We start from the raw sequence: 26,915 nt of genomic DNA, 5'->3' as shown, positions 1-26,915 counted from the left end.
CAAGGACCTTGGCAAAGTGTGTGTTTTTCTGTGGGTTTTCTAATTTTATTTCAAGCTTGGTAATTTATCTGTCATTTAAAAAAACATCAATCAAATCTCTTTTTTGTTTGGGAGTACAGTTAAGTAAATAGACTAGATTATACTGTAGAACTGGATAAAAGTCTTAGTCAACGAGAAGAGAAGACAGTGGGCTATATGCTCACAGTTCATAATTTGGCATACGGCAGTCTTTAAAGCAGCAACAGGTGACTTCATACAATAATGAGCATCATATGTAATATCATATCATATTTATTTAGAATAGAAGAAAGCACAAATGTATTTACATTCACATGTACAGTAGCATACAATACAATTTTACAGTTACACAACAGTATACAGTCTGTGCAAGGTTAAAGTGACATTTTCAGTTTACAGTGTGGGAGGATGCAGCTGAAACAATGTACACTGGAGGCCACGTCCCGTTTAGTTTCTACTTACTGTACAAATCTCTGACAGTTGTTGTCACCTGAGCTGGTGAGGATGTGATGGATAATAAACACGGTGTAAAAAATGTAGAAAATATCTGTTCTGTCTCACATATGTGGTGATATATGACATTTGTTTAAAGATTACACAGAGAATAACAACTCATTTGTAAAATCTTCATCATATTTCAGCTTTCCAAAATACAGACAATCATTAAAACATCTCTCTGTTGGAATATTGATCACGTGATAACCAAAAAACAAACAATACAAATAAGGCAATATTCAAATGTCTTTGTGAGATGCTTTACTGTCTCCTCAGGATCTCCTATGCGTCTCCACTACAGCTAAAGTGCAACGTTGTTCTGTGTGACTGTCCCTCCGTGTCTCTGTCATCATAGCACCATGGTGGGGATGTGGTGCACCAGCGGCATCTGGTGCTGGTGGGGCATGGCGGTCATCTGTGGGGGAGGAGGGGACACTTGGGATGGCACGTCGGTGGCGTGCGCCACGGGTTTGTGCCGCGCGCTCTTCTGGTGCGCCCTCAGGCCCGCTAGCTGCGAGTACGCGCTCTGACACACGTGACACTTGTAGGGCCGCTCGCCGGTGTGCAGCCGGACGTGGTTTCGCAGCGTGGACGACTGGCTGAAGCGGCGGTTGCAGAAGCGGCACACGAAGGGCTTGTCCAGAGTGTGGATGCGCATGTGGGAGCGCAGGTTGCTGCGGGAGTTGAAGCCGCGGTGGCAGATGACGCAGCGCATCCGACCGGCTGTGGTGGCGGGGGCGGGTGGGGAGCAAGAGGAAGAGCCCTCACAGGGGTGGGAGTCATCTGGGAGAGGACACAGAGGAAGGAGATGAGTATAATTGTGTCTCACATGGGTACTGCTGCTGAGGTTTATCTGTAGGTTTTATTTAAACTAACGATCAAGCTGTTTTGCTTTAATGGGACTCACTACAGCCGTGGCACCCACAGACAGATACAACAGGCTGTAATGACCCTGATGTATTGATCTGCATATTGACTCACCATTTCTGGTTTTCTTTATGTGTTCCTCATCTGTTCCCGGAACTCCAGGGATTCCCAGGAATGTGTTGTGGGTGTTTCCATACCAGACAAGAAGCTCCTGGTCTGGCGGGATAGTCTGGGGAAGGATTCACAGGGCAAAGGTCAGACAATCAATATGTGATTTCGGTTTGCTGCTCTGTGACTGGTGCAATCTGAACATCAACTACATACAAGGGCATAGAGACAATGACACATATGAAATGGCGGAGGTGTGAGGGTCCTCCGCCAGAAAACTTTGAGCTTCTAACACTTGATTTCTTGCTTTCTGGTGATTTTTACACAAGAATTTGTGCATTTTCTTCATCACTTTATGGTGTAAAGGTCTTAAATTTTGTGCATCTGTCATGTTTTATAGGGGGAGACAATGCACATGTTCTAAATATTGAGGGGAATGTGTCTCCTGCGTCCCCCTTGAAATCTACGCCTTTGATTACTTAGTTGAAATACATACTCATTCTCATTTTGGCCAGCAGGTGGCGCCGCTCTAAAGGGAATTTACACTGTTGGTAGTCGCAAATAAAATCCAATCAAGCCTCCTCAGGCCCCAGTCCACGTTTACAGGCTGATATATTCTCACAAGTTGTTAATTCTCACCTCCACCGCCTTGTAGAAGATACTGCTGCCGATCTGCACCACCTCCAGGTTTTGCTCCTGCTCATTCCGGGCGCACTTTATATAAGTCATCCAACTGCGCTGGTCCTCCTGGCTGGCATCGATGAAGTAGCGCACCGTGCCGTCTTCATTGAACACCTGAGCGCACACAACAACCACGTCAATATTATAAGGAAATAATTACACAGGCTCTGGGTATGCTTTGGGTCTCATGGGCTGCACATCATGGCATAAGAAACTTGAATTGGGAACTTTAGCTCACCTCCCACATGAGGTTGTTATTCTTGAGCAGGTCCACGTGTTCAGGGGACAGGACTCTCCCTGTGAAAGGCCCCATCTCGGTTCCTGCTTTGATCCAGGTCTTTGAGAAGATGCCCAGGCCCTCTCCAGGGATGGAGCTCTGCGCGATGATCACCTCACTGGGCAGCACCAGGCTGGACAGCTTCTGCACCTCTGCAAATATAAAAAAAAGGATTGTGAGATGGATTCAAACTGAGTAAAAATAGAGACTGTGCATCACTGTCTTGAAATACAGGCCTATTTCTGAAAATGTGCGCGAGTAAAAGTGCAGAAAAATGTAATTCAGCTGAAGCAGAGACCCTGTTGTTCAGCAGGGTGAGTGGATGCCAAAGCGTCTCATGAAACAGGATTGCTGGAGAAGTCCTGAAAGCAGCAAATGGACTGGATCTTATTTTAGTCACGAAATATTAAGCTACACCTTATCCTCCGTTTAATTCGATTATCTGGTTGAATTGAAAGTTTTTGTTGCGCAGAGAAACCCCCTCGGAAAGCATTTTCATCCGCATCAGAAAGGGGGAAAAAGAAAAAAAATATCGTGCGCTTCTTTAATGTCAAAATCAAAGATTTTTTTTTAGGCTGTGAAAAAAAACCCGGGCCCAATAGGGGTTAAATGGTGCTCTATTGCCCAGGGTCCAGCAATTTGTCATGCTTCAGATGTGATATTCATTAAAGTTTACTGGAAAAGAAACGGCTAATTCCAAATTCATTATCCTTTTAAGAACTTTGTAGCAATAAATTTGCGCTGAATGAAACGAGGACTTGTTTAAAAGACTCAGGAATTTCGGCAACAAAAAAATGGAAAGGCGATTAGATGGTTGACATGCAATGAATAGCATTAGATTTAGCCTTCACGGTGCATTATGCGAGGAACAGCAAATCTTTTAAGGAGAGAGAAAGAGAAAAGCTCCGGAGCCCCATAGCTGCCAAGAGAGGAAAAGAGACTGTCCGGAGATTGATGAATGCGGGATAAAAACCCGGGACATCTCAAAGAAAGGAAACCTTTCTCTCCTCGAGGTTTAAGTGGAAACTTTCCCAGGTCAAGCACAAAGTTAACCAAATGAATTTAATGCCCTGCGTCTTTCAATCAGCGGCAGTTACACGCCTAACAAGGCTCTGAGCGCGAGGTCCCGGAGCTCTGAAAGGGTTAACGCGTTAAATGGGTCGAAATAAAAGCAGCAAAATGAGGGAAAATGCAAAGAAAGCAACAAGTTAGTGAAAGAAAGTTTGGGACAGAAAGTTTTTTAGTTGTTTGTGCAGGATGTGGGATCTTTTTGAAATTACTAGTGATGGTTGTACTGGAGAAAAAAGCCCAAATTTAGCTGTCAGTGGTAAAATAATAAAAAAAATCCTCCTGGATTTCAGTGACACACATTTGCAGGAAATATAAACAATATTTATTTAATCATAACTACGAAATTATGATATTTATCTCCATTAAAAATGAATTTTAACTTAAATAAAACGCGTAAAAATCACATCTGCAAACTTGCACTGCTTCCAAACATGCACTTCAACATGACAAAACAATCAGGATTTAATTCAATTAAAATATTCCCATAATAACCCAGCATGTCAGCCTACCTCCGGCGAAGGACTGAGCCAGCACCTCGGCGGTGAAGGCGGTCTTGGGGCTGCCGCTGCTGCCGCTGCCGCTCTGCCGCTCCTCCGCCAGGTGTTCACCCAGCACGTTCCTCCACCTGCCGTACAAGAAGCTGTGCAGGATGTCCGAGGTGATCACGTCTGACAGCGAGCGGCTCGGACACTTAAATCCAGACTTGAGAGCCAAAGCGTCTGCGGGTAGCACGGAGCCCATGTTGCAAATAAAAAAAAAGAAAACCCTAAAACGATAACAGCGTTGCAGCTAAAGAGGAGCGATAAAAAAAGACAAGGAGAAGAAATAGAAGCGGACACCCAGAGCTGCTCCTTAGTGCGTCCTTCTGCTCCAAACTGTATGTGCGTAAAGCTGCCCTGCCTGGCTGTGAGGGTCTCTTTATATAAGTGGCTAGAGTGACCCCTGTCTAATTACTTATTAATGACACACCCCTCACCGTGTGGACCTGCCCGCTGCACCGCAACACACCAGCGCAGACATTAACGCACAGCACAAAGACTAAGAGTGGCCAAAACTTTATTTTACACTTTATCTGCGCGTAAAAGTGGACTTTAAATTAATGCAACATGTTAGTGCAAAGCTGCAAATGCTGGGTAAATGACAATAAGCACACATTCTGGTATTTTTAACATCGAAACCTTAAGAAATTAAAGTTTAACGTGCGTAAAAGCGCATGAGTGTAGCGCAAATAATTAACAGACTGCCCTCTGTAGAAGATTTTAGAATTTTTATTTAAAAATCACGCATAACTTGAATTGATGCAAGAGTTTCAGAGTGTGAAAAAAATAAGAATAAATATATTTTATGTGTTTTAAGTGATATTTTTCTGTGTGCAGAAGTGGGTCATTGAGTCTGGGAGTTGCGCTCCCATTTTTTTCTCATGCATTTGGTATTCATGCGGTGGTAATAATATTATTATTTTTTTTGTGAGGAGTTAGCGCGGGAATAACAAGAATTGAAACAAGCTCGACGTTGAGTTTTCTTTTTTCTTGCAGCATTGTTCGCATGCAAAAAATGCAAAGCTGCTTTGACGTGGTCCACTTTTTCAAGCCCTTGTTGAGGTAAGCGGTTTAATATTCATGGATGTTCGGAGCCCCCTCGGTATTGTGACAACGTTTAGATGAGTATATACGGCCCTTTTCTTCTCTATAGTCACAGTCCTCTGTGTTTTTTCCTCTCTTGCCTATTTTTCGGGCTTGATGGACTGGGGCTAAATGGGCAGTTTTCCTTCTTTTCCAGCAGAGAGGACATCTTTATTCCATCCCCGGCTCACAGGTTTCCTATTCAGCTCCCCTCCAAGTAATGTCAGGGCCCTGAAAAGTGCTGCAAATCAATCTTTCATGGTGTTTTGAGGGCAATTTGACATCCATGCACTCCTCTTTTCACTCCAACAACTACAAGGGGATTGTCCGAAAAATGGGCAAGTTGCGCTCTCTGTTTCTCTCCCTCTTTTCCCTCTCTCTGGACGAATATGGATTATGGCGATGTAATGGGAAAGAAGATATGGCAACTAAATACAATAGCGGATTTTTTTTCTTTTTTAGCTGAGGAGATAGTGAAAAGGCAAGGTGAGTGACAGGGCACGAAAAAAGATTACTGTGAAACAGCTGCTTTTTATGAGCGGGCCCCTCCTACATTTGTCTCCTTTTCCCAGATGAAATTTCTCTGCTCTTTCAATGGGATTCTTTCTCATCTAGATTGATTTACATTTATAGCATTCATCGCACAAATCCGAGGTAAATGGCGGGGGGACAGGGGGGTGGGGCCGCTTCTTTATTAAAGAGGAATTAAATGAATTGAATTGGGGTAACGCATGGATTTGATTTGCTTATTTATGCATTAACCTATGGCATTATCTGGAGCTGGTAAAGCCGCGGGCATGTCAGCAATAGCAAATCATCCTGCTTAGCTGTGCCATTGTAAAACAATTTGAGCTATTATTCTGTCCATTTAAAGCTTATCAATTTAATGTGGATGATTGACAATTATTGCACAAAGAATGCGGTAATTGTTTTATTTCAAAGAGCTGGTGGGAAACCTATCAAAGAGGAGCGTTTGTTTGTGGGTAAATAGCAAAGTTTAACGCTTATCAGGGGAGAAGAATAAGAGGAGAAAAAAGACTCTGTCGTTAAAATAAAACATTTGAGCTTTTAAACTTTAATCACAAAATAACTTAAAGCAAAAAACAATTATAAATACAATAAAAATGTTTGATTTTGCTTGATAAGTTGCATTTTTTTTTTCATGTCTTTTGCGCATTAGAAATAAGAATTTATCCTGCTAAAAAAAATTAAAAAGTGGATAAAAAGTATCCCTAGTCACATTATGACTCAGTGACTCAGACTCTCAGGCCTGCTGCGGGACAAACACACACACACACACACACACACACACACACACACACAATCACACACACACACACACACACTTGTGCAAACTGCTGCCGTCCAACCAGCTGGGAGCAAAGAGCGCACAGTCTCCGGGGATCCTCCGCAGGGTCATTAAAAACAGATTAAGGTAGCTGCCACACTGAGGAGGAGACTGAAGATCGGCTCATCTGTTGCAAAGGTGAGAGAGGTGCTGGAGGTCCCTCCTCCCCTCCTAAAACAGCTTTCCCCCCAACCACCTCTTTCCTCCCCCATCTCTCTTGTTGGACAGGACAGGGGGGAGCCAGGACACCTGCTTGATGTGGAGGAGCTGCACCTTAATTTACACAGCGAGGGAAACTGTTTTTGTGTTTAGCCCCAAATATTAAATTGCAAAAGTGGATTCACTCCCTGCAACAACTAAAACCTCATCACTCACTTAAATGCAGTTGTATTTTCTCCCTCTTTACCAGTAAATTCATTTCAGCTGCAGTTCCTTTGCCAGTTCAGATTATTAATACAAGATATAGCTACACAATATATTTACAACACTACATCAACAATTTATGACTCTAAAATAGGCCAATCTGCTTAATGAGGACTTTTACTTTGGGTACTTTTGATTAGACTTCGTTGCAAAATCTGCTTTATTTTTATGTAAGTATAATTTTGATTGCATGACTGCATTGTAGGGCTGGGCAGTATGAAGATATATCGTTATCGAGATATAAGACTATATATCAGCTTAGATTTTGGATATCATTGTATTGTGATGTCTCATTTTCAATGCTGTATTATAGTAAAGTGATGTCATATTATCAACTTACCAGACTTTTTCTTTTTGTTTTAACGCTTGCCCCAAACCAACTTAGTCATTATATCCACATTATTGATGATTAATATTTTCTGGGGGGGGGGGGGGGGGGGGAACAACAATAGTCATCCCTACAACTTTGTCGCATCACAGAGGGTATTTGGTCGGGTTATCTTTTGTCTCCCAGTCCTAGCATTGATGAAATGCTTTCGAGAAGATTTAAAAACATAGAGATATATATTGTGTATCGAGATATAACTGGAAAATATTGTGGTATAATTTTCAGGACATATCGCCCAGCTCTATACTGCATTGCATATGATTACTTGTAAAGTATCTCTGTGGTAATACTACTTTTACCAAGGTGATGCATGTATTTTAAGTGTCAAATGTAAAATTAGTCATAGTGCAGATGGCTCATCCCATCAAATTATATTGATTTATTTGTTGCTAGTGCTTTACAAACACTATTTCAATGTTGCTGAAGCTTTATCTGCTTCCTACTGTTGGACAGTTACATCTATAGCAATGCATCACATTTTATAAGATGATCATTTATTAGTACTTGTTTATACGTAAATGTAATAATGTACAGTAAAAAGCCCAATATTTTCCTCAGATTTGTAGCAGAGTGCAGCTAGAATAAATTATGAGGACACAACACACACCTACAAACTGCATTATATCCAATTAAAATAATGTAAGTTTGATTATTAGACATACAAAATGACATAAATAGCTTCACTAAATGTGTATTATTTCCCTGTAACATCTTTAGAGAGAAGGTAGAATAGGTAGAATATGCTTGTTTGTTCAGTTTTGAAGTCATAGATTGTGTGGATGTTGTGTAAATTGTCAAGTCCCTGTACACTAAATAAATAAGACAAACACTCAGGTTGCTGTATCCCCTCTAAATGCTTGTTTTTAACGATGAGAGTTCAAATGTTTCAGCACAAAATGACCCCTAATGTAGAAAAAGGTGTCCCAGAATGGTCTACATTATTAATAATCGTGCCTCTCATCCTCAGTCTGAGACTGATCCTGGAACAACTAAATTACTGCACAGCCACAAAGGACCACCAGGTCAGGAGTGTCCTCGGGGATGGCGTGTAAAAAAAAGGGAAGAGGATCAAAATCAAGGGCTGAATTTGGAAACAGCTGCAGCGCATCAATGCAGTGGCTGGTATGGGGCCGTGCAGGGTCCACTGTGGCAGGAGTCTCCCTGCTGAGTGCAAAGATGTGCGGTGACAAAGCTGGATGGGCGCACTGGAGGGGGTGGAGAGGGACTGGACAGGAGAGCTGAGGGATGACATGCTGCTGCTGCTGCTGCTGGTGGATGGTTCACGTGTGCAGGGATTGTTTTGGGAGCACTGAGACATGGAAGTGCAGGACAACTGCTACTGTATTGTGCAAGACAGAGATTGAAATTATTCATGAAACATTATCTGAGAGACAAATCCAATTCTGTGGCAGTCTGAAGAAAGAAAAATGAGACAAGGGTCTACTTTAACTTTTCATTGAGGCAACTATCACACCTGAAACCTCCCCTGATGGTGTATTGCAATGTAACAAGCTATAAATTTAACAGATCCAGATATAGATGCTGTTACCTGACAGATGTGATATTAAAGCTTTTGCTCATACACCAAAATCCCCCTGAAAATTAGGTCCCCAAAATTGTGTAAGTTGACTAACAATTTTCTCAAGACAGATACAACATATTTCTTCTTTTACGTGACATAAAAACTCCAAAATTCAACTTTTCCCTGTCAGAACATTGTGAATAGCTGATAAACTATACCCCAAAATAAAAGAATCACTTCCCTACCAATTTAAACCTGCAAAATAGGAACAATTATATGCCATTTGTTTGAAATATTTAAACACATGATAGATTTAGAGTGGAAATCTCTCAAGATGCAGAAATTATATGCATTTGCTCTTACTCTGGCAGCTGTGTGGCGCTAAGTTGTGTCTTCACGTGTACTTAACACTACATTAAACTGTCTGTAAAGTGTAGAAGTGCTGCAGTTAACATTAAGAACTTGTGACGATAATTTAAGCCAACCACAAGAGAGGCTTGCGGACATTTTATTTGAATGCGAGAACTGGCAATAGACTATAGAAAATATAGATTTTCTGCTTATAAAACATGAAAACACACAGTTGGCCGATAGATCCTCTATGTACCATCTCAAGGTTTCAACACTTAATACAACAGAAGACATACAAATGTTTATAATAACGCCATGAAACAGAAAATCAGCTTAACAGTACACAATAAAGGTAGTCTGGATGTTTTTAATACATGGTTAACTGTACACATAAGGAAAAAAAAAACAAACACCATAATTAGACATTTTGAAATTATATCCCTTTTCATTAAGAAATGACGTTAATACCAGAATCATTTTTCCATAATGATGCATCATTTATAGCATTTATATTAGATCACACAAAGAAATAAAAAATTAATTAAAAAGTTATTAGCATTGGACTGAGTCCAACGCCCCACTGAGTCCACTGTGAGGGCTCAGTGGGGCGTTGGCGAACTGGGAGGTACCAAATAAGACAGTTTTTTGATCATAATACTTAAAACATAAAAATACTATATTAATTATTACACAGGTAGAAGTACAGAGGCTTAGCAGTCTTGAATAGTTCGGGTACAGAACATACACAAAAATCTACCACTTCGTATTTTCTTCATAACAAGATGCAACATCAAATTTCAAATCACACATTCACAATCTTTGAACATTTTCAGTATGAAAACAGAACAGAAAAAAGAGGGACAATTTTTCCTGCGACACTGATCACAGGAAAAAAAATATTTTTTTATATATCTATATATATGAAACATATATATTTTAAATTAACAGTCAAATATATGAGCATATATACATAGTTTTACAAGGTAGCAAAGGCAAAAAAGCTATTTGCAACATCCCCCTAAATCCTATCATATCAGATAATTGTAATAAATTATCCATGACATTTCCATTTGAGGGAAAAAAAAAACATCTTAAAACTACAAGTTAAAAGTCTGTCAAAATATTAGAGAACCCATCTTTGTTTCAAAAGTGAAATAAGATATTGCACCTTTTTTTTAAACCAGAGTACAATAAAATGACAATGAAAAACAGCATACAATGCACAACAGGAATTAAATTAGAACTATTGTCACTGGCTGACATTAATCCATGTTTTTAAACCTTGTAACAAAAATACATTTCCTGTAACAAAACATCACAGTTTCATTTTCACTGAATTATGTAAAAAGGAAAACATTTTTTAACACACTCTTTTAAACATCTTATGACATATGACAAAACTTCAAGTATTCAAGACTGCTAAGCACATAATCATGGTTTCATTTCAACATAACTAGAAAAAATAGATCATATTGCCTTTTGAAATGTTACAACTCGTGGGTTCATTTTGGCGGTACAATCGGAGTCAGAGACAGGAAAATATAGAAAAACGAAACAGCTCTCTCAAGTCCAAAAAGGGATCCCAGATACTGTCTATCCAAAATAACAGTGTACACAAGCATTTAGTAACAAATAAATGTTCCTGATTTTTAGAAATATTACTTTATCATTTAAGTCATTCTACAGCTAGTGTTTCTCACTAAGAAAAAAAGTTTTCAAGGCGTTGCAAATCTAGAACAGCCCTCTGTTAAAAAAGGGTTGTTTTCATCCTCAGTGATTCAAGTCTTTCACCTGGGTGTCTTCTCTTAATGATCCTGCAAAATAAAAATACTTTGTTCAGCATTTCTCACCGTATTTACTCCACATTGCAGCTGACATTTGTTTGTAGCTTAAAGGAAAAGTCTGGTGATTTTTTAATATTTTCTCACTGTCAACAAATCCCACTGATAAGAACTGTATCATAGGGCTCTACTGTCATCCAACAATGATTAAAGACACATCGGTGAGCCACACTTTGGCATAATATAACACGTTTCTTCATTATGATGAACATGTGTGCTGCATTTTATGGAGTATTTACAGAAGCAGAATGCATGACGGAGTGACAGTATTAATACTACGAGCAAAAAAAGGAATCGATACAGCATATTATCGCGATACTGTGCGTGGCAATATTGTGTTGTTACATAGACCTCAAGTATTGTTTGTTATTAGACTCATCTAAAAATTATTAATATCACAAATTAGAGGTGTTTCGAAATATCGGTACTGATGTCGAAAAATTATATTGTCATATAATGTTAAAAAGGTATACCACGCAGGATTGTCGGTTACCCAAAATCAAAAGTAAAACCTAACCACAGATTCTTGTTTGGTGTTTTGTCTCACTATTTGTGTGTTTTTCGGCACCGTGTCTCTTGCGTGCCTGCTGCTCACAGTCTGGCACCTGGTCGCTACTTTTTTATAAAGCCTAATCTTACCTGAGCGCTGTGGGGGTACGCGCCGATAAACGTTCTGAACACAGAAAATACAGGCAGACGGCAGAGTCTCTGCAGAAAATACCACCGTCACACACCTCTAATGGGTCATAAGTGATGACTGAGAGGGATCATTTCTGTACCCATCTATACATTGTTTCTTCAAGAAATCCTAAATAGTATATCTTTAATAATATACACATGATAATACGTAAATAATCCAGCACCTCTCAAATCATTTCCGCTATGTTCCGTTCTCGCTTTGTCTCACTCCCCCAACACCATTTGGTTACCTTTTCACGATCCATTAAGTGTAAATGCTCCTTTTATATGCTTTGTACAGTTACAGACTCTCTCCCTACCTCCCTACATTTGATATATTTTGGGTGTAATTCATTCGCCAAAAAAAGAAAACGACGAAATGCACAATTTACAGTTTTAGATTAATTTGAGTAACAGCACTATCATTTTTAAATTCAAATTTTCTGTAGATATCTTGATAACATTGTTATCACAAACTCTTTTGGCCACGATAATCATGTAGTGAAAATATGATATCATGACCGCCCTTATTGCAAATACAAATTTAACAATTGCTTTTACAGTCCACTGGATACATTTTGCTGCAATAAAAACAAAGTTAGATGAACAGACTGAAAACTTTATCTTATTAGATAAAAACAGATACAGGATATAATTTCCAGCTAAAAAAAGGTAATAAATTGCAGTATGAGTAATTGCAATACTCTGCATACTGCATAACATTTAAAATTGGAATTAAATTTGTATCACGATATTGTATTGTGGAGCCGTTGGTGATTTCCACCCCTGAAAACAGACCGCAACAAATTCACAGTAAGGGCTCCAACTAACCATACTTTTCATTGTGGACTCTTCTCTTTCGTTTTGTCTATAAAAAATGGTCAGAAAATATGTAAAAAGTGACCACTGCAATTTCTCAGAGCCAACACTGTCATATTCTTTTTGTCCAACCAACAATCTAAAACTCAAAGACAATAAATTTACTATCAATTGTGGCAAAAACAAGAAGCATATCCTCACATTTGAGAAACAAGAGTTAGCAAATGTTTAGCGTTTTGCTTGGAAAATGACTCAAAATAATCAAGTTATCATTTAAGTAGTTCAGTTCAACTCAATTCAATTATATTTATATAGCCCAATATCACAAATCACAATTTGCCTTAGGAGGCTCAAAGCTGAGAGCCTCTGACAGTGTAATAACAAATGGTCTAACATTTTTGGTTTTGGTCTTTTCATGGGATTTGTTGACAAAAAGAAAAAAATTACCAGCCTAATCCTGACAGATCAGCGCTGTGACCAAAGCTGTGAAAACACACGGTTGGTTCTCACCTGAAGGCCCGGGGCTTGTGTCTGCTGTGCGCCCTGGTTGAAGTAGGCCATCGGCTGTCTGTAGAAGTCAACCCAGGCGCTGTAGTCAGGATTAGAGGTCTGCTGAGATGCAGGACCAGCAGTCTGGCCTGAAGAGGAGAAAAACAACAGTGAGAAACAGAAGAGCAAGAATTCAGAAAATTAAAGACACACTTGCAGGTTTAAGCTCAAATGTATCCTTAAATCTGATCATAATAAAATACTTCCAGAAGTACTCACCCCAAGCTTTGTTGTATTCAGGAGCAGTGCTCTGAGCTTGGTTTTGCTGACCTGAAAACGAACAGAAGAAGAGTTTCAATTTTGTTTATAGAATCAAATCTTGAATACAGCTGTTCCTCTAACAGTTTTAGTAACCAGGGTTCCACACTGAAGTTACAGGCAGGATTTATGCTCATAATCTGTCCAAAAGGGTGAGTAAAAGCATAATTTCATCAGGCTTGTGTGAAGCGTATTTAAGAAAGAGGAGAATTAAATTTAAATTTTCATAGAACAAGATTGTAGAATGAAGTGGGGCGTTAAAACAAAATATCCTTTTCTCTTGCCTAGCTTTTTATAATACTGCTCCCAGTCCATCTGGCCCGTCTGGGATCCATTGTGACCTGAAACCAGACACAGATAACACCACCAGAGTTACTCAGAGTGGGCTTCCCTTTTCCCTTTTCACCTTCTGCTCTCATCTGTTTCCTAATGATTTCCATCGACGGCAAATTTAAAATCTGTTCATACAGGAAAGAGGTGGTTAGCCACAGGGAGCGCAACCATTTCACCCCAGCCTGCTGAAAACTTTAAAGCTCAATGATAAAAATAACCTGGTTGTGCTTTTGGAGCCAAATTTAGGATATTGAAATTAATTCTGTGTCTACATTTTTTTTTGTTCCTGGGTTGACCAAAATAATCTAGCTGGGAAAGGATCACACTTCTTAATTTGGTTTCATATTGAAATCTGGTCAGGTATCTGTAGCAGCTAGAATAGTTCTGAATGGATTTACTTACTGTGTTCCTGCTGGCCTTGAGGTTGCCATATTTGAAAAGTTGTCCCCCATCCTCCAGTCATGAACGTCTGACCCCCACTTATGCAAAAACAAAGACAATTTAATGTGAGTAACAAACGTGAAAATTAATTACTTACTAAGACCATTGTGTTACACTTAATCAGCAAGCCTCTGACCGGTAACTACGCTTGTCACGATAATTACGTTATTGACTTATCATACGATATACGGACATGTCTTTGACCACTTTTCCGACCGCGATATTGCTTGTTGTGTTTACATGCGTTGTTTACATAAGAATGTCACCAAAACTTTAGCTAACATGATGCCAAAATAAACAGCAGGGTATTCCCAAACAATAGAAGACTTGGGTGCAGCGATTCTCCCTTCTTTCTCTCTCCACCCCACCCGTACTTACGCCAGTTTGACAAAAAAATAAAGCAACACTTGCAAGACGACATAGCGTAGCTTAACTGGTAGCATGCAGCTGAAACTTTTGGAACGGGAGACGCTCAGTCCTCATAGTCATTAGATTGCCAACCCCTGGTAACGAGCCAAAAAGTCCTTCATTTGTAGTTTTACTCATCCAAAAACTTAATCTGACTCTCCGAAAATCAACCAGCAAACCGCTCAGCTCCCAGGCTGTACAGCCCCGCTATTACGGAGCCAACTGCGAAGTTGCCTGAACGTCACTAAGCTTTTCGATTAGTCACAAGATGCATCACTTGGTTGTGTTGGCCAAATTTTGTATTATGTCTCAAACTAAGTCATTATGGGCTACTCCTATGAAGGTACTATAATCATATATATACGTTCTTGTATATATTAACAGCTGTTAATCATTACTTTTTAAAAAATATGCACTTTTTTACACTGTCTAAATAGTCTTAACGATTAAAAGTTAATTGCTATTTGACATGGTGTACGCTATGCTATTATATTACCATTATATCAGTGGCATAAAATGGTCTTAAAATGACAATAATACGGTTTATCGCATTTATTTCTGGAACAATAAATTGTTCAACAAAAGCAGTTATCGTGACAGACATAACAGTAATACATGAAACTGTGAAATGAGGAGAAGTCGAAGCTTACTGTTGAGGAGGAGTGGTTGGTCCTTGGTTGTAAGGATTCATACCGAAGCTGCTGTTGCCCCCCATTCCTGGGCCCTGGAGCAGAGAAAGGCAAGAGGAGGCGAGTGAGAGACCACACTTGTGTTTAAAGGGAGCCAACAGGCAAGGTCAGAGGGCAGGGCTGGGCGCTGATGCACTCCATTAAGTCCATTTGATGGATTCTTTATGTTTAACCTCTGGTGACATCCTGCTGGCCACCAGGACCACAGCAGCCCGGCTCACCCCGGCAGCTCCCCGCATTGACATGTGCGCTCATGAATATCAGGCCAGACAATAGAGTTTTGGGCCAGAGCCAGACCACCTACCCCAATTCTCTCATCGATCAGCTGGCGGGCCTTTTCCAACTGCTGAGGGGTGCCTCGGATGGAGAAGATGCGCACGTTGGGGTCGGTGTTGGGCGGCGGGTTTCTCTGGAGCTCCACGTGGGCACGAGACTGCTCTTTGATGTTCTTGATGGTTTCTCCACCTGAAAGAGCAGCAAACAATACGGGATATTTAACTAGGGCTGCAGCTAACAATTAGTTTTGTTATTGATTAATCTGCTGATTGTTTTCTCGGCCTAAGACATGTCAGAAAATACAGAAAAATTATCACGGTGATGTCCTCACATTTCTAAACATAATTGACCAAATGTCCCAAACTTAGAGAAATACTATGCAGGGCTTTCCTCAAAAACAATGTATAGACTCATTCCTTAGTCATCCTCTAAATCATCACTTATGACCCTAAAGAAGTGTGTGGTGGTGTTATCTTCTCCAGAGACTCTGTGTTTTCTTTGTATTTCCTGTGTTTGGGACAGTTCTCAGAACAGCATGCAGGTGAGGTCAGGACTTTATAAAAGGGAGCAACCAGACCATAAACAGCATGAATCCAAGAGAAACTATGAAAATCGCACACACATCCCTGAAAAGACACAAATCTAACGGATCAAGGGTTGGACTTTTCTTTCACTTTCGCTGGCGATACGGTTTACAAACAGTAGCTGACAATTCCTGCATAGTATACCTTTAACTATCTCAAAAGACAAAGTAAAAAAGCAAATCCAAAGTGAGACAGTAAGCAGGGATTTCTCTCTCTCAAGCTCTTTTTTCATTCTTAGCACAATTTCCTCTGGCATTATTCATATGTACGAAGGAGTGCAACACTAAAAATGCATTTGAGATGAGACCCTCTGAAAATGTGCAGTGGTATCTCCTAATTTAAACGATATAGTGTCTGCCTACTCTTAGTACTTCGTTTTCTAACATGGTTGCCATATGAACTTGTTCTTTTCCAGCATAATCCAAGCTTAATACAAAAGAGCCCAAAAATCAAGCAAACATGGAGGGTTCGATGTAATTAAACCTAGATGTAATGGATGTTGTGTTATATTGTCAATGCACAGTATTTTAAGGCCCAAAAAGTCTGCACACATCAAAACATCTTAAGTTATCCAAAGACATGACCCTTTGCAAGTCATTTATCTCCCATCTCTACCATGCATCCCATATACGAATGTGGCATTAGGCCAAACTTCTCTCCACCAGAATCCCACTGACTCACTCGACTCAAGCGGCGTGATGGCGCTACCTTATGAAGACTCTTGGCTTGTGTCTCAACACTTATCTACCATTCTGTAGTAACATCCATGCAAATCAGGAAACAAAAGGAGACATCTCCTGCACACCTCCCCCTCCGTGGCATCAGATGCCAGCTTCCCGACGTGTGGGGAGAGCAATTACACCAGCAGGGAGAAATGAAACATCGCTGGCAGGAGAAAAGGGCCAAAATTGAAGCGTATCCTCCTTCTGGGATATCGTTTGTCTCTTTTAGCCTTTTCATTCTTGACTCGGTGTTGTCCTCTGTGATGAGAGGAGGGAGTGAACGGGGGGTATATAGACGCCACCCCTCTCCACAATACCCATCTGAACGAAAAAGGCTGAGGGTGATTCCCGGGGAGACACCAGGGCTGTCCCAACATCAATTACACATTTGTTCACTTGTGGCTGACACTCGGATGACCCTGGCTGACCTCCAAATGAAAACGCTCATCAAAAACCTCTCCTCCTCCCGTAGCCTATTCCTTGCTGCCAACAGACTGCACATGGGCCATTAACCCATTGTCAACCAAATGAAACTTCTGCCTTAATGAAGCCATTATGAGCTCTTCTAGTCAGACAGCAGAGAGCAATGAAGACCCTGACTATTCATTTCATGGACTGGGCTGTAGTGAGGGCAGATAATACGGGCCTTATTAATGAGACTGGTTTAGTGAGCTCGAGAAAAGGAGGCGATACAAAAGTGCAACTGGTGACGGCATTCAAGGCAAAGCCAAGGGACTGGTTAGCTGCTGGTGGGGAAAAACTCTCAGGCCTCAGGGGACATAACATTATCAGAGTGTAACACTGAAATATAGAATGTAACAGCAGCTCTGCTTCAAACTGGGGGTGGGCAGTATGGTGGAAATCAATATTATACTGAAAAGAGTATTTTAATAGAGTATTTAATATCTTTATACAGTTTATCAGTAAAGACATATTTTTTATATTTAGTTAGTTTGCCCTCAGATAAATTTGGCTCACAGTTTTTCTGGATAAAATTCATTCATAATTATCAGACAGACTTTAAGGAAAAGTCTAGTTTGTTTTGTGGGCTTTTATATTTTTCATTGTTGAATGAGTGCTCTTGCATGTTCATGTTCTAGAGCTGAAATGATCCACTGATTTTGAGTTGAACATTAATTGTCAACTCATCCATCTATCCATTTATCCCTCAGGGTCGCAGGGAGGGTTGGAGCAGATCCCAGCTGTCAATGACCAAGAGGCGGGGTACACCCTGAACAGGTCACCAGTCAGTCTCAGGGCTGACACGTAGATACAGACAACCATTCACGCTCACATTTTCACCTATGGTCAATTTAGAGTAGTCAGTCCATGTAGGCTACATCCAAACTAATACATTTTCATTTTTAAAACACAACTATTGTTATGTTTATGCCTAGCTTCCGCACTGCTCCTGTGTTTTGGCGCCTAAAAGAGAAACCTTTGAAAATGCTGCTGTTTTATTATGAACACTCCGGGGTTGCTTTTTAGTCTGGACAGGCGGACATGGAAACTTTTGAAAACGATGACGTAGACACCATGTCATGACGAATCAAGTCAAAACATTCTTGCTAAGTCTATACACCTTTTGTGATTTCATCCTTCTTGTGTAGGTGACGTTAACATTACTCCTCTCCCATGGCTGTAGCTTCCTTCGGAGATGGATAATGCTCCTGTTACTGCTCTAATATGTCACTGTATTTGCTTTGTAAGGACTCCCAATCTTTGTGTTCCACCACTTTAAACTCATTTTACTTTGTTACAGTTTCACCTTGTTGTAGGTCAACACACAGAAATCTCTGTCCTTACTTTTCACCTCTGTTGTTCTTTATTCTGTATTATTTTCTGTAACTAAGCAACCAACTAAAGAGTGGACATTCTGCTTCCTGTTGGGAATGGCATGCACAAGCCAAGTGTACATGAAGGGTCAGGTAATGTACCTTTTTTTCAGGCAATGTTAATATGGACGAAGATTACTTCCGAACAGCGCTAAAACTCTTGTGGGTATGGAGACTGTTTTTAATTCGATCAAATAATTAAATTTTTAATGCCGTTTTAAAACTAAATCATATTAGTGTGGATGCAGCCTTAACTTGCATGTCTTTGGACTGTGGGAGTAAACTCAGGAAAAAAAGACATGTATGTTGGGGGGAGAACATGTAAGCTCCACAATTTGGGGTTCAGTCTCACCCAAGGACACTTCAACATGAGGACAGGAGAAGCTGGGGATTGAACCACCAACCACCAATCTTGTGATAAAATGTCTTCCTCTACGTGCTGAGTTACATTAAATTTGACTTTACACTTCATCTGTTATTATTTCATTATCATTTACATTAATTTGGCAAAAACAACATAATATCTTTGCCACACTATTCCACTTGGTAAAAAAAAGAAAGAATTTTTTTAAAATTTTGGACAAGCCCAAGAGGACAACTCAACTTATCGTATATTCTCTTTGCATGTCAGTTTCTTTTAGACACTGCAGTTTTAGTTCTCATTTTCTGTAGCAGTGGGCAGTTAAATGATCAGCTTGTTATCAAGCAGCTTCAGGAGGTCATGACAAGTTGATCATTTGTATCAGCCTGGTTAGTGCAGGGAGAGATCTAAATCATGCAGCACAAGGGCTACTCCAGGAGACGTTTGGGAAATGCTGATCTACGATAATAAATGAGTACAGAAAAGTAGAACTGAAAACAAAGTTGAGCTCAAGTTAAGTAAGATTCAAGTCAATTTTAACAGTCAGTAACATTTTTTAATCATCATGAGTATAGTGTGAAAATTCATTCTTGACCTTAGAGTCACTTGTTTGTAAAACATTAGTAAGTGGACCTTAGGTTTCTTTCAAACAAGCACATTTCAACTTTGAACTGATCAAACTGCATCTGCTGCCACTGAAAGCCCTGGTTTAGATTTCTTAAGTTAAAATTCATAAGTTAAGTTGTAGGATGCTTGTTAGGGCTCTTGCACCGAATTCACGGCCGTAATAAAGTCTGAGCAGGTTGGTGGGTGGCTTGATTCATCAAGTTGTGTGTGTGTGTGTGTGTGTAGGGGGTCAAAACAGAGGGGCAATGGGCTGCATATGGCATCGTAAAGATATTAATCACCGCACCCTTTAAGGGACGGCTGACAGCACCCAGACCCACCGCCATCTCCACCATATTGGCCCACTTCATATGCTAATGCACGGAGAGGGGGACGCAACGCCCAGGTTTATTTGTTTCCCTCGCCCCACTACATGCACAAAAGCCACTTGACATTTCTATTGCCATGTTTTTATCTTAGGTAAAGAGGCCCACTCCGAACCCGCCCACAACTGCACGCACACACACACCAAGGCAACATGCATGCACACACACACACACACACTCACAAGCTCCTTCCAATGCAATGGTCAATGACTTTTAAATAGCTGGCAATAGAGTGGGCATGAATAGCCAATAAGCTAATTCCTCCTATTCATTCCCTCGCTGCACTCTATCGGGCTGAAAGACCCTCATTAGATGCCAGGCAGCCTTCCACATGATTGAGGGCTGTTATTATGCACCTTTAACAATTAATGTCACATTACACGCATTATCCCCGTCATTAAGCCCTTAGTGAAGCCAATGAATGCCACTTGTGCTGTATACATGAGCCCTGGAGAGAGAATAGGAGGGTGGTCACTCACCCCCCCCGCTTCTCATCAGTTTCACGCAGTGGCAGAACACCAAACGGCTTTCAGTTATTAAAGCGAAAAGGCAATCTGGTGCGTTGGATATTAAGACTGTTCATGCTGATGGACTCTTTTAGCAACTATTTACAAAAGTCTGCACAATACATACAAAGCAAAACAGCTCACTGAGGTGCTTACAGCAACAACAGGTGTTTAAATCTGCTGATAAACAATTAATATGAACTTGTTCCTTACCTTTGCCAATCACTAGTCCACACTTGTCAGCAGGTACTGCATATGTCACCTCCTGCAGTCCTCCAGATCCTCCCATGTTACAGTCACCTCGGCCACGACGTCCCATTACACCTCCAAAGCCATCTCGCTCCTACAGGAGGGAACCAGGACATTTTTTTGGTTGGAAAGGTTAAAACTCCCTGACTTGCTTCCAATTTGAAGTTTCTCATTTAATGGATATTTATGCTGCGTTCAAATGGGGTTGTTTACCGTGTTCCCGAGAACAGTCCCTATGAAAGCCCCCCTCTTGTGGTATTTACGACCTTATAAATGCAAATTTTCTGGAACCTCTGAGTTCATGAGTGATGGTGTGTTTGCTGATGTTTTTAGAAATGGCGCAGGCCAAGGACGTTAACATATTATGAAAATCTTTTTCTTCTGTCATGCCTTTGCATTTCCTGCATTATGTGACCTGCTCACTAGCTTAAATCCTTAACCTCAGTGGCTTCTAGACACCCTCAGTAGCATCCATGTTGCCATTGCCTGGCAGCAATGTTCTCACAACCACTTGAATAGCAAGCATATCATGTTCACAGCTTCCCATGTTGTAACAATTAGCTCACAAGTCCCATTTGAAGGCAGCATTAACCGTAACACTCTCCACTTCTAAAACCCCATGTAAGAAACATAAGTTTTTTTTGCAAAAGTAATCACTCTGTTGGTTTGCATTATCGTCCTATTCAATAACATAATGTGTCTTTGCAAAATTTACCACTGCTGGGTTTTCCTAAAAACAAATTAACTGGACAGATGTAAACAGAAGAGACAAACCTGAGCAGTCTGAACCAGTTCATTGATGAGGTGGACCGCATGGTGGCAGTGGTCGGGCTGGCCCATCACCTGAGCAACTCTGTCAGGACTGACTCCATCATCTGGACCAAAGATACAAGGGACACAAGTGTCTTTAACTGCTCTACGTATGCATACATATTTACATCTGAGTGCTTTAAGTCATTAAGTCAAAGGATTAAAATCCTGGTGATATTTTTTAACTGAAGTTGTTAGTTTGGATGTCACAGCTCAAGTGAGTAGTTAATATGTAGGAAAAAATGATGACCTTTTGGATCACTAGACTGGAATAAGTATGTGTCCATTAATTCTGATGATTGTAAAGCTGCCTGGAGCTCAAACGCACTAGATTACTACCAATACAGCCCAGATGAAAAAGTCTGCGTGAAACTGGTCCCTATTCACAAACCAACAATGCATCATCTGACTTTTGTGCCTGATTAATTTTTAATTTTTTTATTTTATATACTTTATTAATCCCCCTGAGGAGAAATTCAATTTTTTCACTCTTTTGTCATTAATACACAGATCCGAAAGACACACGCACAAACAGGACCTATTCATGCACAAAGTGGAGAGATATCAGAGTGAGGCCAGAAACTACATTTAACAAGATTACCATTTGATAACACCATGACTGAATAGCGCTTAAACGCATCATAATGCAACTCAATGCAATGTCTGTGAGCTGTGAGTTAGCGAACAGGTAATGTTAACCAACTCTCCAAATGTGGATTTCAACACAGATTTGTTGTTCACAAAGTAGCAGTATCTGGAGAAAAATAAGGTGCTTCTCCTGATTCATCAATTGTGAGTTTACTGCATTCTTTCATCATGATACACACCTCAATTTTACTTGATTGATGACGTCAGGTCTTGTTTGATCTTCTTACCTTGTTTAAACTGGATCCTGACCCCTGCATCGTTCTGAATCTTCTTGATCATCTCTCCGTTCCTGCCGATGATGATGCCGACAGCAAATCTGGGCACAACCACCTGAACGATGAGGGCAGAGAAAAATTCAGAAATTAATACAAAAATGATCTTATGTGGATAAATAAATCCCCCCCCCCCCCCCCCAAATTCTATATTTATGTTTCTCTGTTCAACATTTGAAAAGCCAAAAAAAGCTCTTACATCCAGACTGCTTCCTCCCATTTTGGATCCAAAGTCTGCCCTGCCAACCCTGAAGTCTCCCTGGTCCTTGTCTCGGATGAGCTTCACCACAAGTTCACGGGCTTGCTGTAAAGAAGATTGAAAAACACAGCAAAATCTTTATTTGAAAAAACATTTTTTAAAAGAACGTGAAGCATAACAAAAGCCCAGCTAAAATTCTCACTAAAAACAAAGAGGTTTCCAAATGTCTGTGTGGAGACTGAAGGCATAAAATGTGTAAAATTGAGTGTAAACTGGAAAGATAGCGGCACACACTGAGCTCCTCAGAGACCGACCTGCACTTTGTGGGGATCCCCAGTGATTCTCAGGGGCTTGTCTGCTCCAGTGGGCATGGGGTCATCCTGAATCATTATCATCTGCACTCCTGTTCTCTCCTGCAGGGGTACAATCAGACAGAAGCAAAAACACACACAAGAAGAGTTACCTGGGGCCCAAAACACTATTCACTCCCAAGGGTGGAAATTCTGCCACATCTCAAAGAACAGGTTTTATTTTTTGATGTGATCTCAGCCACATTGACCAGAAGGTGAATACCTATGGAGGACATGAGATATTGTTAATTTTACTGTGTGTGTGGCGAGGAGCTCACTAGGGGTGTACTAAGCTGATCAGACCCATAAATTGAATGGGTTTTTTTTAGATGATTTTTAACCAAAATTTTAACACTAATTTTTGGACGATCACCTTTTTCTTATCCAAGCACTGCAGGTGAGTGTAACGTAAGTAATATATGCAGTCATGTGAAGAGGCGAAGTTTTATGCAGGAATATAGTTACTAAAGTGAGTTAGCTTAATCTACATTTTCTGAGAGATACGTGCAAGTATAACGTAAAAAGACGGCATTAGGTTTAGTAGGTTTAAAGATTTCTAAAATAAAAAATGTGGACTTTCACACAGAACTTAAATAATTTGCAAGTGAGAAGTTAAAAAAAAAAAAGAAATTAGATAAAATGTTTGTGACAAGTGAGACCTCACAAATTCAAAAGACTATTTAATGACTTTTAAGGCCTTTTATCTATAAAATTGAACTGAAGACATTTTAAGACTTTAAAGGACCTGCATACACCCTGCTATCTTGATGTATGGTTTGTAATATAAATTACTGTAAAGTAAAAAATAAAATAATTAAAAAAAGGAAATATTAGCCCTAGTAACCATGTAAACTCTTAATCCAATTGTTTCTCTGTTTAAAATAGATGTATTCTTTCTGCGCATATCTGCCCTATGTGGAGGTAACATTAGGGCTGCGCATGCTGTAGTAACTGTTTCTACGTGCCTCCTTCTGCTAGTTTTGACAGAGAATTATTCATATATTTAAATAATATTTGCAATGTGGGGTCGCTGGACTAAACAGTCGTTTATTGTAAACCAGTGGCAGTAGCTTACAGACATGTGGGGAACACCGGTAAATTCCAACATCTACCGATAGTCAAGGGGACAACTGTCATTTGTAGCTACAGACAATAACCTGGGCTACACTTACATCACAAACTCCTAAACTGTATTAACAGGTGGAACCTTCTCCTTCCACATCATATATACATTAAAATGAATTAAATCTTCTCAGCAGCTTCGAAAAAAACTTCTATCTTATTAAATTAATAATTTTTTTCTTTGCTAATTTGTCTTATCGTCAAGAATGATGTTATCTCAAAAATACCCTGAAACCTATTAAACATTTTATTTTGGGGCCATATTGCCCACTTGTATTGTGAAGCTAAATGCTTAGGGGCACGTAATCGGTATCAGATCGCTTTACTCAGCGTGCATGTAAACAATCAAGTTGTAATCTCTAATTAGAATGCTTTCATTCAGATTTAAAAAAAATATTGTCCAGCTTTTGTTTGTCCACCTCAGCCAAGAGTTTAAAATCTGTTATCTCTCTATTTGTATTAGAGCAGTGTACAAAACATTCAGGTAGCAGCTTCTCATTTTCAGATCAGGATCAAAAGAACATGATATTGAAATCTCTAGAGCAAGACAATGGAGACCATAAATTACACCAAAACCATATTTTTTGATCCACTAATCCACTCACTTGTTTCTTCACATACTGATAAACGGAGGAACCGGGTTCTTGGGAATTTATAGCTGGTTCCAATTCAGAATCAGGTTAGGGGGGCCTCCTTATTTCAATTAACAACTCTGCCGTGAACGTGGTTTAAATAACTGGATTCAGCTGCACTTGATTAAATCTGCTCCTCAGCAGACACAAAGGCAGAGCTGTGTTTAGCTCAGTCTGCATGTCCACAATGATGGGGAGTCAAACGTTTAACAGCGAAAATGACGGTAGAATAAATAAGTAAGGTGGTCAAATGCACGGTTTTACTGTAGCTGCTGTGCATATAGCGCAGTCTATTATCAGACCTGCAGCTGTTTGATGGTCTCTCCTCCTTTGCCGATGACCAGGCCGACTTTGTTGGCAGGGATGAGGATCTGTTGGATCGAACTGTTGCCATCCATGTCGCTGTGGAAGCCCGGACCATACCGACACTGCTCTACAATCTCACTCAGCAGCCTCTTGGCCTGGCTGCGGGGGCGGAGCAAGAAATACATTAGTCACTGCATTTACAGACTCTACACAATTAACTGTTTCTGTGTCACATTTTTCTTTGTTGAGTGTGACAGAGTTGTTCAGGTACTTCAGTGACTGATTAAGAAGAAAAGAAAAGAGTTTGGAGTTCATGCCCTCCGTGTCAAAACAACAGGGCACACTTTCAAGTTAATCTGTCAAAGTTGAAAGGTGAGACTTACTCAATATTCTCTGGGCTCCCAGTCAGCGTGCAGGGCCTGTCCAACATGCCTCCACTGTCTGTAACAATATAAGCACAACAATTAAAAGCTACGTAGTTAACAGTATACTTTAATGCTCTCAACCACAAACTTAAGTGATGTTATCTGACCTGTTGCTATTAGGTGAAAGGGTCCAAAGAGGTGCAAACTAAAGGACGACTGCAACAGTGTTCGTGCAAACTCTTCTTCTGGATTGTCAGTACACATCTGATGCTGGCCTTACGCCAAACGACTTTTCAAACAATTTTACCATTGCAGACAAATTTTCAATGTTGGGATAAAAGCATGAGAGTTTCACCACAGTTGGTGTACACTCTCCTGTGTATCTGATTCACCAACCGGCACTTATTTTAGTGGGAAATCTTCCTTTTTTAAACAGCTCTCCTGTCTTTCCCACAGTCTCCTACTACTAAAGTACAGCAGCTAACTAACAGAGGTTTGTAGCAAGTTGAGGTGGAAAAAAACCCCAAAATGTAAAGTTTTTATGCAAATACAGTTTATCATTATGGATTATATTGATGCCAAATTGACAACAATACTGTTGACACATGAAGCTTTTTATCTTATGCTTCTGGAGCTATATGTTTTTGGGGACATGAAACAAATTGTTAATATGTCATAATCCTTGACTGTAATATCTAGTTGTAGTCTTGTAAACAGTGACTCTGCAAGATCCCTAGTCTCTGTAAAATCTTACAGTCTGTGACTAAAATCACACATTGTCTTAAGATGGGAGGGTGTCAGTCTTTTAAAAGTATTTTCTAAATCTTTTCAAAGTTCCCTAGTGTATGGTTGGCATTAATGTAATTCTGTTGTCATAATTATTTTGTTGCTGATCTTGTGTAAATACATAAATAAATATATTTCAATTTTATACAAAAACACAACCAAGTATTACTTAACAAAATCAAAAAATTTCAAGTTTCCACAACACACTGGCTACAAACTAGTTGTGTACATAAAAGCAGAATTTGTGACATCAAGTCTTAAAACTCATGTTTAAGTAATGAGTGCAGCACCTCTTCAACAGATGTTTGTGCAAACAGTCTTCTAGTGTCAAACTCAGCACATACATCATTTTGCACAGAGAAGCTCAAACTCCTTAGTGAAGGGACAATGGGCAAAACGTGTTCTTTGTGATTTAAAGACATATTGGATGGGGAACCTGCAGGACGCATTTTACAGGACATATACAGCTGTTGCCAAACTTGCTTGTTTGTGCAATCTTACAGCAAACAACATAGTTGCAAGACTGGCAAGAAGCATTGGCTCTTATCTAAAACACTTTGCAGGTAAGAACACCATCGCTCAGCCAACAGGGTACACTTACAAAGTGCAGCATGACCAAAAGCCTTTTCAGTTTAGCTTTTTCTTAATTACTTTTTTGAGTGCTGTATAAAGGCCCTGAACACACCAAGTCTTTGCGGTGTGTACCGCATTGT

General features: G+C 40.1%; 2 protein-coding genes across 4 annotated transcripts in view; both read right to left on the bottom strand.

Moving 5' to 3' along the window:
- Positions 1 to 275: 275 nt before the first annotated feature.
- On the bottom strand, positions 276 to 4,419 carry prdm12a (PR domain containing 12a). Its single transcript, XM_033647359.2, has 5 exons — positions 4,027 to 4,419; positions 2,408 to 2,598; positions 2,128 to 2,283; positions 1,495 to 1,609; positions 276 to 1,296 (listed from the first exon to the last, which is right to left on the bottom strand). The coding sequence occupies exons 1-5, from the start codon at positions 4,256 to 4,258 to the stop codon at positions 863 to 865; spliced, it is 1,128 nt and encodes a 375-aa protein (XP_033503250.1). The 5' UTR covers positions 4,259 to 4,419; the 3' UTR covers positions 276 to 862.
- A 5,104-nt stretch (positions 4,420 to 9,523) lies between these two features.
- Positions 9,524 to 26,915, bottom strand: part of fubp3 (far upstream element (FUSE) binding protein 3) — a 29,904-nt gene continuing 12,512 nt past the window's right edge. For 2 of the 3 annotated variants that reach the window (XM_033647573.2, XM_078161850.1), the window contains exons 6-19: positions 25,435 to 25,492; positions 25,048 to 25,210; positions 22,956 to 23,054; positions 22,642 to 22,746; positions 22,398 to 22,500; positions 21,487 to 21,587; positions 20,677 to 20,806; positions 15,492 to 15,652; positions 15,149 to 15,222; positions 14,052 to 14,128; positions 13,601 to 13,657; positions 13,278 to 13,328; positions 13,020 to 13,147; positions 9,524 to 10,985 (exon numbers count right to left, since the gene is read on the bottom strand). In XM_033647573.2, coding sequence (XP_033503464.1) covers positions 10,977 to 10,985; positions 13,020 to 13,147; positions 13,278 to 13,328; positions 13,601 to 13,657; positions 14,052 to 14,128; positions 15,149 to 15,222; positions 15,492 to 15,652; positions 20,677 to 20,806; positions 21,487 to 21,587; positions 22,398 to 22,500; positions 22,642 to 22,746; positions 22,956 to 23,054; positions 25,048 to 25,210; positions 25,435 to 25,492 — 1,316 coding nt within the window. In that variant the 3' untranslated portion in view covers positions 9,524 to 10,976. The remainder of the gene's footprint in view (positions 10,986 to 13,019; positions 13,148 to 13,277; positions 13,329 to 13,600; positions 13,658 to 14,051; positions 14,129 to 15,148; positions 15,223 to 15,491; positions 15,653 to 20,676; positions 20,807 to 21,486; positions 21,588 to 22,397; positions 22,501 to 22,641; positions 22,747 to 22,955; positions 23,055 to 25,047; positions 25,211 to 25,434; positions 25,493 to 26,915) is intronic. The other variant, XM_033647576.2, reaches the window with a different exon arrangement.

This window comes from Epinephelus lanceolatus, chromosome 19, assembly GCF_041903045.1.
Source record: "Epinephelus lanceolatus isolate andai-2023 chromosome 19, ASM4190304v1, whole genome shotgun sequence".
Classification (NCBI taxonomy): domain Eukaryota; kingdom Metazoa; phylum Chordata; class Actinopteri; order Perciformes; family Serranidae; genus Epinephelus; species Epinephelus lanceolatus.
Note: the sequence above shows the minus strand (reverse complement) of the source record. Positions and strands in the feature narration are given on the sequence as shown.